At 41.5% G+C, this 13,646-nt stretch overlaps 1 protein-coding gene across 4 annotated transcripts in view; it reads right to left on the bottom strand.

Moving 5' to 3' along the window:
- Positions 1 to 3,913: 3,913 nt before the first annotated feature.
- Positions 3,914 to 13,646, bottom strand: part of LOC141107851 (uncharacterized) — a 37,204-nt gene continuing 27,471 nt past the window's right edge. For all 4 annotated transcript variants that reach the window (XM_073598877.1, XM_073598879.1, XM_073598878.1 and 1 more), the window contains 3 exons: positions 8,368 to 8,541; positions 7,120 to 7,187; positions 3,914 to 4,904 (listed from right to left, as the gene is read on the bottom strand). In XM_073598877.1, coding sequence (XP_073454978.1) covers positions 4,704 to 4,904; positions 7,120 to 7,187; positions 8,368 to 8,541 — 443 coding nt within the window. In that variant the 3' untranslated portion in view covers positions 3,914 to 4,703. The remainder of the gene's footprint in view (positions 4,905 to 7,119; positions 7,188 to 8,367; positions 8,542 to 13,646) is intronic.

A 13,646-nucleotide genomic window follows, 5' to 3' on the forward strand; every position in this document is an offset into this window, starting at 1 on the left:
AGTAATCCATGTCCTTAGTCTGCTTGTCTTCAGCAAACTGTTTGCAGGCTTTCTTGTGCATCATCTAAGAAAAGGCTTCCTTCTGGGATGACAGCCATGCAGACCAATTTGATGCAGTGTGCAGTGTATGGTCTGAGCACTGACAGCCTGACCCCACCACCCCTTCAACCTATGCAGCAATGCTGGCAGCACTCATACATCTATTTCCCAAAGACAACCTCAGGACATGACGACGCTGAGCATGTGCACTCAACTTCTTTGGTCGACCATGGCAAGGTCTGTTCTGAGTGGAACCTGTCCTGTTAAACCGCTGTATGGTCTTGGCCACCATGCTGCAGCTCAGTTTCACGGTCTTGGCAATCTTCTTATAGCCTAGGCCATCTTTATGTAGAGCAACAATTCTTTTTTTCAGATCCTTAGAGAGTTCTTTGCCATGAGGTGCCATGTAGAACTTCCAGTGACCAGTATGAGAGAGTGAGAGCGATAACACCAAATTTAACAGACCTGCTCTCCATTCACACCTGAGACCTTGTAACACTAACGAGTCACATGACACCGGAGAGGGAAAATGGCTAATTCGTCCCAATTTGGACATTTTCACTTAGGGGTGTACTCACTTTTGTTGCCAGCGGTTTAGACATTAATGGCTGTGTGTTCAGTTATTTTGAGGGGACAGCACATTTACACTGTTATACAAGCTGTACACTCACTACTTTACATTGTAGCAAAGTGTCATTTCTTCAGTGTTAAAAAGATATAATGAAATATTTACAAAAATGTGAGGGGTGTACTCACTTTTGTGAGATACTGTATGTGTATATATATATATATATATATATATATATATATATATATATATAGTACATATATAGTTCGAGGCCCACACAGGGCTTGACTGCAGGAGCAAATTGGCAAATAAGGCACCAATTTATTATTTATCTACTTTCATCTACAAGTCTACAAGAATTTGTAATTTTACCAAGCTTGATTTTTTATATACATATTAAGACAGTGATTAAACTGCTGAAATACTTTTAAATGGTAAACTTCTCATAGACTGTCTGCAGGGTTTCTCTGAGTGTTGTAATGTCTTGTTTGAAGTCCCACATGCCATGCTTGCTGTAGGCTCAAGAATATCAATAATGAGCTCCAGGCAAACAGCTAAATGCACAGCTGAAATGTTTATATATTATGTCAACAGTTTTACCTGACAGTTTGGTATTTCTATTCTAGTGGTCTTATTATGCAGGCTTCCTTACCCAACTCCATATCCATATACAGTGGATCCTCGGATTGCGAGTAACGCAGTTAACGAGCGTTTCACAATACGAGTTATTATTTTTTTTAAATCCTGACTCGGTTTGCGAGTGTTGTCTTTCAAAACAAGCAGGATTCAAGCCTCTGCGGTGTGCAGTACCGCATTTGGCCAGACGTGCGGGGGCGCCAGTGAAGGGGCTGTTCGGAGCCATTCAGAGCCGCTCGGAAATACTCTAAAACACTCGGAAATACTCTGTTCCAAGTGTTTCTGAGCCTTTCCGAGGGTTTCCGATTGCATCCGAGTGGTGTCCGAGTATTTCCGAGTCTCTCCGGCGCCTCCCCACCTCTGGCCACATGCGGTATTGCATGCAGAAGAAGTCAATGTGGAACGAATTATCTTTGTTTCCTTCTATGGGGGACTTCTATGGGGAAACTCGCTTTGATATGCGATTGGTTTGGATTACAAGCATTCTCCTGGAACGGATTATGCTCATAATCCAAGGTTCCACAGTATCTTGCTTGTTGATCCTCCTCTGATTGCTACCCTGCAATTGAGAAATACAGCCTGATCTAGGATTGGTCATAGCCTGTGATTAGACAAGGAAAGGTCAGCAATCTGTTCTGTCCTACTCTCAAGAAGCACTACGTTTCAGATGGACAGTACTATGCAATGTAAAGCCTGAATGGCTTATAGTACTGACGCTCCCTCACTCAAGGTGACCATGCACTCTACAGTCAAGATGTGAGTATTACAGCTGGGATTGCTAGCTGCATATAAAAAAACAAAATGTAATGATCCTTTTTTTTATATTAATACGAGGTCAAAGGTGTGCATATTCTATTGCATTAGGGTGTGCACCCCAAAGCTCAAACCCACATGGACAGTGAATGAATGGGAAGTGCTCTGTGCAGAGCGGCTTCCTGTTCATTCTCAAACTGAAGCATAGGAAACACAGTTTCCTATGCTTCAGTTATGATTGAACACAGTGAGTGAGTGTGTTCACTGTGATCATTTAAAAAAGGAAGGGGCTGGTAAAGGACATCTTGATTAGCACTCTCTATCCTGAAACATCCCCGCAGCAGCCGGTTGGGAGAGAAGAGGAGGGAAGCCAGCAGCACTGCCATGGCTTACGAGCAACGGGGGGGGGGGGACCAGGGCAGAAGGGAGAATCTGCACCACACAGAGTGATTAGGGTGTGCCCAGGCACACCTGGCACACCCCCTACGCATGCCTATGTATGGGGTTCTGCTTTCAAATACTATCAAATTAGAACAGAATTGACCAGATGAACTTTGGTGCCAACATTTGAGCACATTAATAGACTGTGCATTCAATAACAGAAAGGAGCATTTGGCATCTTTATTACAAACCACAAAACACATAATTTGCCGATGTACTTTTTTTAATATAAAGCAATAGACAGATGTATATAAATATACTAATCATGTTGAGAAAATAAAATCCTTCTTTTGTTAGGAATCTAGCTATTTACATAATACTACATTCAGTGGGCTTATTTAAAAGATGTTGGGGTCTGTCCACTCCACAAACCGCAGAACATCGCTGCAAATACTTCACAGTGCATGAGAATTTTGTTTTATTTATAGATTAAATAAATACATTTTCTAAATAAATACATTTATTTATTTGGAGAACATACGCTGATAGGTGGTATAACGTGTCAGGTTTTCTCTGCCACCTGGCACACTTTTTTCATTTATCATAATGAGTGAGACTTCACTTGATTCAGAGTCCTTGCATCTAACAAACACACAGCAATGCTTTATACATGTGCGGGAGTATAAAAAAGCAGTGACGGTAGTTAGGACATACAACTGCTTTATAAATAGACCCCTTAGTTTAATAAATATGAACACATTCAGCATATAAATAATTCAGCATAAATTATTTGCAATACATTCGACCACAGTGGTATGTCAGCTTTATAAACTGCTTTATAAATTGGTCCCTTCTAATAAATCTAATAAATATAAACACATTTAAACATAAAAAAATTGAATTATAATAAAATTGCAATGCATTTGACTGCATGGTTATGCTATAAGCCACGGATCCACTGATCCACTGATCCCTATTCCAAAGTCACAGACCTCAAACTAGTATGCAAATCAGAAGTTACAACTTCACTTGCTACTTGCTTGTTCTGGGTAAGTACATTACACTGGACTGTATTTCAAATAATAGTTTTAAACGTAAACCTGTCCTAACATCTTACACATTCAAATTCACATCTTAATGTGAATACATTTGTTGAACTCCAGAAAAATATGTATGTAGACTTTTGAAAGTTTATCATTCCATAATCATTTCCCTAAGCTTCATGCATTTAGAACTGTAACGTTCCCAGCACATATTCATTTTCTCTGGATTTCCTTCAGATGTTAATAATGAAGGGTATGGAATCACAAGAATTATTAATGAACTCATTTTTATATTCAATCTATATTATATTACTATTTACTGTAGGTTTGTCTGATTTACAGATAAAGATACATTTTTAGGACTCAAGTCAATTGTAATTTATGAACAGTATGATTCTTTTCAGATTGGACAACTCTTCATGTAGACAGGGCTTGATTTACTAAAACTGGAGAGTGCAAAATCTGGTGCAGCTCTGCATAGAAACCAATCAGCTTGTTTTTTTTTTTTTTTTTTTTTGTCAAAGCCTAACTGAACAAGTTTAAAAAGAAGCTGATTGACTACCATTAACAGCTGCACCAGATTTTGCACTCTCCAGTTTTAGTAAATCACCCCAGTAGCTGCCCTTTCATTGTAACAGGTCAGCTGGAAGCAAAGTAGTAGACTTATGCCGCGTACACACGGTCGGACTTTACGGCAGACTTTGCCCGGCGGACTTTTCGACGGACTTTACAACGGACTTTTTGAATGAACGGACTTACCTACACACAATCCACCAAAGTCCGTCGAATTCGTACGTGATGACATACGACCGGACTAAAACAAGGAAGTTCATAGCCAGTAGCCAATAGCTGCCCTAGCGTGGCTTTTTGTCCGTCGAACTAGCATACAGACGAGCGTACTTTTCGACCGGACTCGAGTCCATCGGATAGATTTGAAACATGTTTCAAATCTAAGTCCGTCCAACTTTTGAGAAGACAAAGTCCGCTGGAGTCCACACACGATCGAATTGTCCGACGAAATCCCGTCCGCCGGGCAAAGCCTGCCGTAAAGTCCGACCGTGTGTACGCGGCATAAGTGGCCCTGTTCTATCTTAGAGCATCAATATTGCAAGAAAGTTCTGAACCTGCAGAAGACATTGAATCGGGGTGAACATTTCAGCTTTACCAATCCATAGGATGTCAGTACTCTAGACAAGGTTGTGTCTGCAATGGAGAGGTTTATGCATTTAAGAATGAATATCTTGTAAGAAACATAACTGCATTGTTGGTGGGTGATTTGTAGTCTAGGCACACTGGTTTGGTCTTTCACACATCTCAAGTTCATCTCTTTGGACTTCTGGTCTTGGAAAGCAAATTCTTTCCCGTTGTATTACTCCCCCTTCTGGGTCTGCTAGTTGATTTGAAGGACTCCACCGTCCATAGTGTGTAGAATAGCTTGGGAAGCTCCCCACTCTGTATATCACATAATGAGCACAACCCGCAATCTGTATAAAAATAAAGTATAGATTTTTAACTTTGGTACCAAAATAAGTAAGTAGTAAATGACTTATCATCAAATCATGCTGCATTTCTAAGGTTTATGGTTTAAAGAGTCTTTCTCTTAAAATGGATACTTAAAGTGGTTGTTGTTAAGCCACTATCTGATCTTTATACCATCCCCTCTGTTAGATGACAACCTGTGTCCTAGTGCCTGTGTTTTATAAAAAAAAAAAAGCAGATTTCTACCTGTTATCACAGCGTCTCCCAGTGCTCACATGACTCTTTCCTCTCCCCGTCTGACAGCTCCAGCGGGAGGGGCCGAGAACCCCCGCTGACGTCAGCCAGGGAGGAGAGAGCCGGGAGTCGCGTGAGTGCTGGGAGGCGCTGTGAAAACAGGTAGAAATCTGCTTTTTTTTAATAAAGCACAGGCACTACGACACAGGTTGTTATCTAACAGAGGGGATGTATAAAGATAACAAAGTTTTGTAGCAGCGGGGAGGAGAGCAGAGGGGTGCTAGTGAGAGCTGACAGGCAGGGAGGGGAGGGGGGAGAGGACACAGGAGAGACAGGAGAGCTGCAGATAGCAGCGGATGACAGAGGCACGTAAACTGACTCTGATGTCATGGATCAGCAGCCATGATATACTTTGGTCCATTTACAGGGGGAGGGCAGACAATGGCAGGAGCAAAAAGGTATTTCAGGTGATAGAGAGGGCCAAATTACACAGCACAAGCACTGTGCTGTATAACATGCTTTAACCACTTCAGCCCCCTTCCTGACCAGGCCATTTTGTGCGATACTGCACTGTGTTGCTTTAACTGACAAATGCGCGGTTGTGCGACGCTGTACCCATTGTTGATGTCCTTTTTTTTCCACAAATAGAGCTTTCATTTGGTGGCATTTGATCGCCTCTGCGGTTTTTATTTTTTGCGCTATACAGAAAAAAAGACCGACAATTTTGAAAAAAAAACTATATTTTTTACTTTCTGCTATAGTACATATCCAAGAATTTTTTTTTTCAAATCAAGTTTTTTTTTCAAAGTTAGTTAAAAGATAGCGTCTACAAACTATGAGATAGATTTATGGACTTTTTATTTTTTTTATTGTTTTTACTAGTAATGGCGATGATCAGCGATTTTTAGCGGGACTGCGACATTTGCGGCAGACAAATCTGACACTAAGTGACACTTTTTGGGGACCAGTGACACCAATACAGTGGTCAGTGCTAAAAAAAATGCACTGTCACTGTATAAATGACACTGGCGGGAAAGGGGTTAACATCAGGGGCGATCAAAGGGTTAACTGTGCTCCTAGGGAGTACTTTTTAACTGAGGGGGGAATGCTGTGACTGGAGGAAAACAGAGATCCGTGTTTCTGCTTAGCAAAAACACAAGATCTCTATTTTACTCCCTCACAGAATGGTGGCCTGCCTTGTTTACATAGGCAGACTGCCATTCTGCCTCTCCTGTGAATGATCAGCGGATCCGGCGGCCATCGCGGCAGCCAGACCCGTTGATTGGCTCCTGCTGTGCCCAATCACAGCCAGAGCCCTAGAAAGAAATCATGTACAGGTACATGATTTCACGCTTAAGGGCCGCCCTGTCGCAGTATATGTGCATGGGGCGGTACTTAAGTGGTTAAGGGAACGGGATCCATTTTTTTTTTTAGGTTAACAAACGCTTTAAGTAACATAGAAGCAGCTTAAGCTGAGAACAAAGAAAGCTGCTAACAGATAACAAATGGGTTGATTTCTTAAAGACAAATAGGCATTGCAAGTAAAGTTGCACTTTGAAAAGTACTTTAGTACATTAGTCTGCTTAAGGCCACTCTTAGTACAGTATACTCATAGGAATGGATGGCGCGTATGCAGACTAAAAGGAAGACCTAGTTGGGGAATTGGGCCAGGCACAGGTTTGCTTTAAATCTGAACTCCAAGCACAAGCTACTAATTACACAGATGAATTACATATAGAGTATATGAATCTGACCAGCCACATTTGTCATTTATAAACCTCAGCCAGATAGCCCAGTCATAAGGGAGACATGACTTTCTGTTTTAGTGTAAAGGAATACAGTGGCGTTGCTCTTCTGTCTCCAGCCTGATGTTTGGACAGCAAAGAAACCCTCAAAAACAAAAGTATATATTTCTGTAAGGTTGAACTTTTCTCTAAATTCTTAATCAAACCTGATTTTCCCAAAGGTACTCAATTAAATACCTACCCCAAGAAGTAATCCCAGCAGCATTCCGGCAGCCAGTAAACCAAACAAGATAATTGCCCAACTTGGTACTGTAAGAAAGAATAAAAATAGTTTAAAGCTTAGGTTTCCCCCAGGAGGTCATCAGTCTACATATGAGTAAAGTTTTTATTCAGATCTGACAGCGACTGAGAGCATTGTTTATAGGATGAGGTGTAGAAATCCCTCAATTACACCATACTCATATATGTTGATGTGTGAATGGGGGTAGGGCGATTGAAAGTCCCAGAATCTCCTGGGGATGGTGGAAAGTAATGGAAGAGACTTCCCTCAATACCCCATACCCACACTATTTCCAGTATGACAAATCCTGCCTTGAGGCACCTGGAATCAACGAAAAAGTGTAGAGGTTTAACAAACTTTAATTGTATTTTAGAGCCACAAATAGGAGTGGAATGAGATCAGGGTCTCAACAGGGCACTAACTGAGGGGTCAAAGGGGTCATAATTGGAATTGAACTTTAAATGGCCACTATAAGGGTCTGTTTTTTTGTTTTGTTTTTTTGAGCATAGACATTTTTACATGCCCAAAGCACTATGGGTTAGCTAAAGAGAAAGTGAAAAAAAAAATCATATTCTTTCAGGCAGGTAGACTCTCGCTAAAATCTCCCATTTAAAAGGGACGAGTTGCTGCAGTGATTTTATTGCCTGTGTGTGTAAATGTGAATTTTTCAAACATTAGTATTTCTATCAAAATAGGGCAAATAGCTAGCAATAATGATGTGACAATGTGCTTAAAGCTCCACCCACCTTAAGAAAGACCATAATAAATATAGAGGCAAAATATGTATAAAACCAATATACATTCCCTTTCCAGTGACTATATGGTAAGTATTATAGTTCAATGAACATAGCAACAAGATTCCTTTACTAGTAAGAGGTGCTAATTTTTAATTCTACATTTGCTTTAGAATCTCCCTCAACAGTGAAAGTGACTCTCCCTACTGGTGACACAGACAGCATTAAAAACCACTGATAGGTTCCAACGAATACCCAATCCTTTTGGGACTAGAAAAAAAGTTTTGACTCGAGTTCCACTTTAAAATAAGTAAAATAAAATATATGGTACCTGTGCAGTAGGAAAATTTTAACTGCCTTTTATTTGACTATCTGCTGAATATAAATCTCCAACTGGCTTCTAGAAATTGTTACTTTGATGTGTATTTGGGATAAGCCATTCACAAATTAATATTATGGTAGAGGAATTGCTTACATTGTACATTGTCAGATAATACAGCAGCAGCATTTGCTTGTCCGCTGGTACTAGACATAGTTGTAGTACTGGTGGTTCCAGAAGTTGTAGTTGTAGTAGATGCAGTGGTTGTGGTTGCTGTAGTAGAGGAAGCTCCAGAGCTTGTGGATGTTGTAGATGATGTAGATACACCTACTGTGGAAAAAGAAGTGTTAGCCAAAGTCGAAGTTACAAGTAGCAGTGAGAAGTACAACAGTAGTGACAATATTAGTTGGTGTTGCTGTAAAAGTTGGAATTTTGGGTAATTGCTAATTCATCCTTGCATATGTACGTGTTAAAGTGCTGTTGATGACTATTTAGAATTTAAACAAATAACCAAAATGTAATAAATTGCAGATTAAAACTATTTCCTAAGTAAATATTAAGACCCTCTCCCACCAGACAAACCTATCCTGCAGGGTTTTTTTCTTACCTTTTGAAGCAAGATCTACTCACCTAAGCCCACAATTTTGATCCCTCACTGGTGCCGATCCAAGATGTGAGGAAACGCTAAGCCAACACTACAGCTGTGCTCATGCCAGCTGATCCTGAACAGTCCTCTGGAACTGATGTCACTTCTGCAGACTCCTCTTCTGGATCCCAAGAAGACCCTGCCTCTGGACAGCCAATGGAAAGCATCTACATCACACAAACAGTGATGTAGACACCCAGAAAATAACCCCTTCTGTTAACAGAAGAGGAGAGAAGACTCGGGACAGGAACATCCATGGCTTTAGGTGATTAAAAAAGGGTTTGTTTTTTTTTAGATTTTTTTTTTTTTGTGATACCATCAATCCATTTGAGGGGTTGGAGGGGATATGGAGAACCTGCTCTTACAATCTCTAAATGTGATGGTAGCATTAGTATTTCTTTTTTAGACCCTTTGTTTCTGTTATTTTTACCTGGTAATCCTACCAGTTGCACACTTGCTGTCTTAGGGGGACAATGCTTACTCACTCTACTGTATTTTTCAAGAAGCATCATTGTCCCCCTAGGCTGTTCTACTGATTTGGACTACAAGCACCATCTAGGAGAAGGTGTATTGCAGTTCATAAAAGATTATCAGAAAGGCTTCAGTGCACAAAAAGACACAATGACACATGGTCAACGGGTATTTCTCTGTACTTGTAGAAAATGTTATTAGCCTGAAAAATTAAAACGAATGCAGCCACTACATCTAAGGACCAGTAAGCTGCAATATATTACATTTTCTGTTCTTGGGTTTTGTTATATTTTAATGCAATACTTGATGTTTTTGTCATAGCAGCAGCTGGGCTAGTTATAGTAATAGTAGGTTATATCAGTGGTAAAGACCAGTGGCAGAATAAGTAAGAGCAGTGTGAGCGTTGAATGCTGGACTTTTAGTTGGCGCAACAAAGAAGGAAATATATCAGTAACAAATTAGTTAGAGATATTGTAGCAGTAGAACATGCATAGTGAGAGCCATAGTGATAATTTGTACTTTGTACTTTCATTTTTATTTTTGAGTTGTGTCACTTGCTGGAGTAGTAGAAGCTCCCAAAGTAATTGAAAACACATGAACTCTAGAAGTAGTCAGGGCTATAATGGTAATAATGAAGTCCATTCTCCAGAGGTTGTAAAAGCTGCAAATGTAGGCACTGTCAAAATAGTTTGTGCATTACTAGCCCCTGAAACTGCTGAAGATGTTGAATATGTAGAACTAGTTAGTAACTTATTGAATGCAAGAGAAGCTACAATAAATTGTATATAAAGCGGAGTTCCACCCAAAAATGGAGCCTCCGTTTTTCGGAATCCTCCCCCCCTCCGGTGTCACATTTGGCACCTTTCAGGGGGGAGCAGATACCTGGGTAATACAGGTATTTTGCTCCCACTTCCGGGCATAGATAGCCGAGCCACCCGCGGGTATCTATGCCATTCCCAGCACCTTCTCTGCCCCCCCCCCCTTGCTGTCTTCTGGGAGACACACAGGTCCCAGAAGACAGCAGGGATCAGTGGGATCACGCAGAGCAAGTCGCGCATGCGCTGTAGGGAACCAGGAAGTGAAGCCGCAAGGCTTCACTTCCTGATTCCCTTACTGAAGATGGCAGCACCTCCACCCGAGAGCCAAGGGACAGGGCGGCTTCGGGTGCCGATATCGCGGGCGCGCCCTGGACAGATTGTTGTCCTTATTTAAAAGTCAGCAGCTGCAGTATTTGTAGCTGCTGACTTTAAAAAGAAAAAAATTAGGCGGAACTCCGCTTTAAGTTGTAGTTCTAACTGGTGCATCAGTAATGGCAAGAGTATGAAGGTTGAAGGAAATACATCTAAGAGGTGCTGGCACTGTATCAATAACTACTGATACAGAGTAGTGAAGGAAAGGATGCTAATTATTTGAAAAGCTCACTGGCTCTGATTAGTGGGCTCACATGCAACCAGGACTACCCTCCAATGGGTACCCAGAAGCATATCTCAGAGCTTAAACCTAATAAAGGAGTGCCAGTCCAAATTCATAAAGGAGCCCAAAACAATTTTAATAATCCACATTAAAGCCAATGCATTTCGGGGACAAAGCACACTCCCCCTTCATCAGGGCTCAGTAATGTTTACAAATGTTTGAATAAACTTGGCGAAGAAGATGTCTGAGAAATAATAAACCTGCTGATTGCAATAGAATCAGATGGGACACAATTATGCCCCATCTGATTTCTTTGCAAACAGTAAGTTTAGGATTCCTCTGGCATCTATTTCCCTGAATTTTTTTTTAAAATGAAAAGCATGGACTTGTAAAAAAATAAACATACTGTACTTACTCACCATCATACTGCAGAATCAGTCTAATGCTGGAGCTGTCCCTCGCCGGCTCTAAGCCTGAGATGTGAGCAATTATATGACCATTGATTGCTCAGTTTTTGGTCTTCCTGGAGCAGAGATCATTGACTGACAGCGTCAGGCTCGGGTGGAAGTGGGAACAGCTGGCTGTGACTCTCTGCAGCACACTGAGAGGTTAAGCTGGCTGTCTATTAGACATCTGGGTGGATCCTAACAATATGGTCAGCATCCTTCAAAAGCCTTGAGTGGCTCTGTGATGTCAGCTGACAGCAGGCTGATTCTGGGTCACAGGGGAGCAAAAATGAGTGCACTCCTGTGATCCAGAAAAGAAATATGACCAAGAAAGCTTTGGCCATATGTCTCTTTTAAACATTTGCAGACATTACTGAACACTGATGAAGGGGGAATGTGTTTTGCCTCTGAAACACATTGACTGCCTTGTGTGAATCATTCAAATTGTTTTGGACTCTTTATAAATTTGGTCAGGCACTCATTCTTTTGGTTTAAGGCTGCATTCACACTTCAGCGTTTTGAATCTGCCCATGATTTGAAAGCGCCAAAGTGTGAACGACATATCGCGGGACTCGCCTTTGAGATGCCATTCATTTGAATGACACCTCAAATCACGGCGCGGGTCTGCCGTGATTGTCGCACGATAAATCATGCTGCATTCACAGCAACACGCATTACGGGAAGCATGTTGCCAAAAATACTGTATTTATCGGCGTATAGCACTTTTTCCGCCTGATAATAGGGGGAAATCGCGGGTGCATGTTATACTCCGACAGCATACCTCGGAGGGGAAGGAGAAGGATGAGTGCCACCAGAAATCACAGAGCCATCATCTCCTCTCCACTCGGCTCTCCGACACACAGTCCCGCCTCCGCCACCGGCATTGGACCAGTGTTCTGTCTATCACAGGAGCTGGTCCAATGCCGATGGCGGAGGTGGGACTGTGTATGTGACTGCCAACTGAGAGCGAGGAAACAGATGATGGCTTGGTTATTTCATCCGAGATATGGTGAGCTGCATTGAGGGGGAAGATGGGTGCAGAACATGCTGCATAATGGGCACACAACAGGCTGCAGATGGGCACACAACAGGCTGCAGATGGGCACACAAAAAAGTTTTTTTTTCCTGAAACTTCCCTCTTAAATTGAGGTATGTGTTATACACCGGCACGTGTTATACGTCGATAAATACGGTAGCTCCTGAACCTTTCTTGGGGCGACATGCTTCCCGCGATGCTTGTACCTGCGATTGCAGCACGATATATCGCACGACAATTGCCGCAGACCAGCGCCGTGATTTGAGGTGTCATTCAAGATGAATAGCATCTCAAATGCAAGTCCCGCGATTTGCCATTCACACATCAGCGCTTTCAAATCGCAATTGCAATAGTAGTAGAGCCAACAGAAGTAGTTAGTAATATAGTGATAGTGGGATTTGCAGTAGTAGTTGGGGCTTCAGTACTAATTGGTGTGGAAGTAGTCACCGCTATAATTATTGTTGAAAGTGTAGTACTAATTGGAGTTGCTGTTGTAGCTGTTGCAGAAGTAGTTGAAGCAGCAGAGGCTGTACCTACAGTAGTTGTTGATACTGTAGTGGTGGTCTGAGCAGATGCAGTAGTTGAAGTCAAAGGAGTAGCAGTAGCACTAAAATTTGTAGTTTGCAATATTGTAGTGTTTAAGGATTTAGTGGTGGTTGGCACTGCAGTAGTAGTAGGGACAACAGTAGTAGTTACTAATGTTGTGGAAGTGGGGTTTTCAGTAATAGTTGTGGATGCAGTACTACTTTGTGATGTGGTAGACCCTGCTGTAGTGTTGATGTTGTGGTACTAATTGTGTTTGCTGTAGTTGTAGCAGCTACAGAAGAAGTTATACCTGCAGATGTAGTTGGTGCTGAAGTGGGAGTAGAAGTACTAGATGAAGCCAAAGAAGGGGTAAAAGAAGTGTTATTTGTAGTTGGTGATGTTTTAGTAGTAAGGGCTTCAGTGATGGTTGGCATTGTAGTATTGGGTACAGTAGTAGTAACTAGTACTGCTGTGGTAGTGATTGGCACTGCAGTATTAGTTAAAGCTACAGTAGTAGTTGATGTACTGGCGTTGAAGTTGTAGTACTAATTGGAGTTGCTGTTGTTGTAGCTGCTACAGAATTAGTTGAAGCAGAAGAAGTTGTACTTGCAGTGTTAGTTGGTGTTGAAGCTGTGGTCAGAGTAACAGTAGTAGTTAGTCAGTAGAAGTCAAAGAAGTGAAAGCAGAAATTATAGTGGTAGTTGGCGATGTTGTACTGGTTAGGACTTTAGTGCTGGTTGACACTACAGCAGTAGTTACTAATGTGGTGGAAGTGATATTTTTAGTAGTAGTTGGGGCTGCAGTTTCTACTTTGTGCTGCAGTAGATGCTGCTCTACTGGGTGTTGAAGTTATAGTACTTATTGGGATTACTTCAGTTGTAGCAGCTGCAGATGAAGT

The sequence above is a fragment of the Aquarana catesbeiana genome, linkage group LG09 (genome assembly GCF_042186555.1).
Source record: "Aquarana catesbeiana isolate 2022-GZ linkage group LG09, ASM4218655v1, whole genome shotgun sequence".
In the NCBI taxonomy this organism is placed as follows: domain Eukaryota; kingdom Metazoa; phylum Chordata; class Amphibia; order Anura; family Ranidae; genus Aquarana; species Aquarana catesbeiana.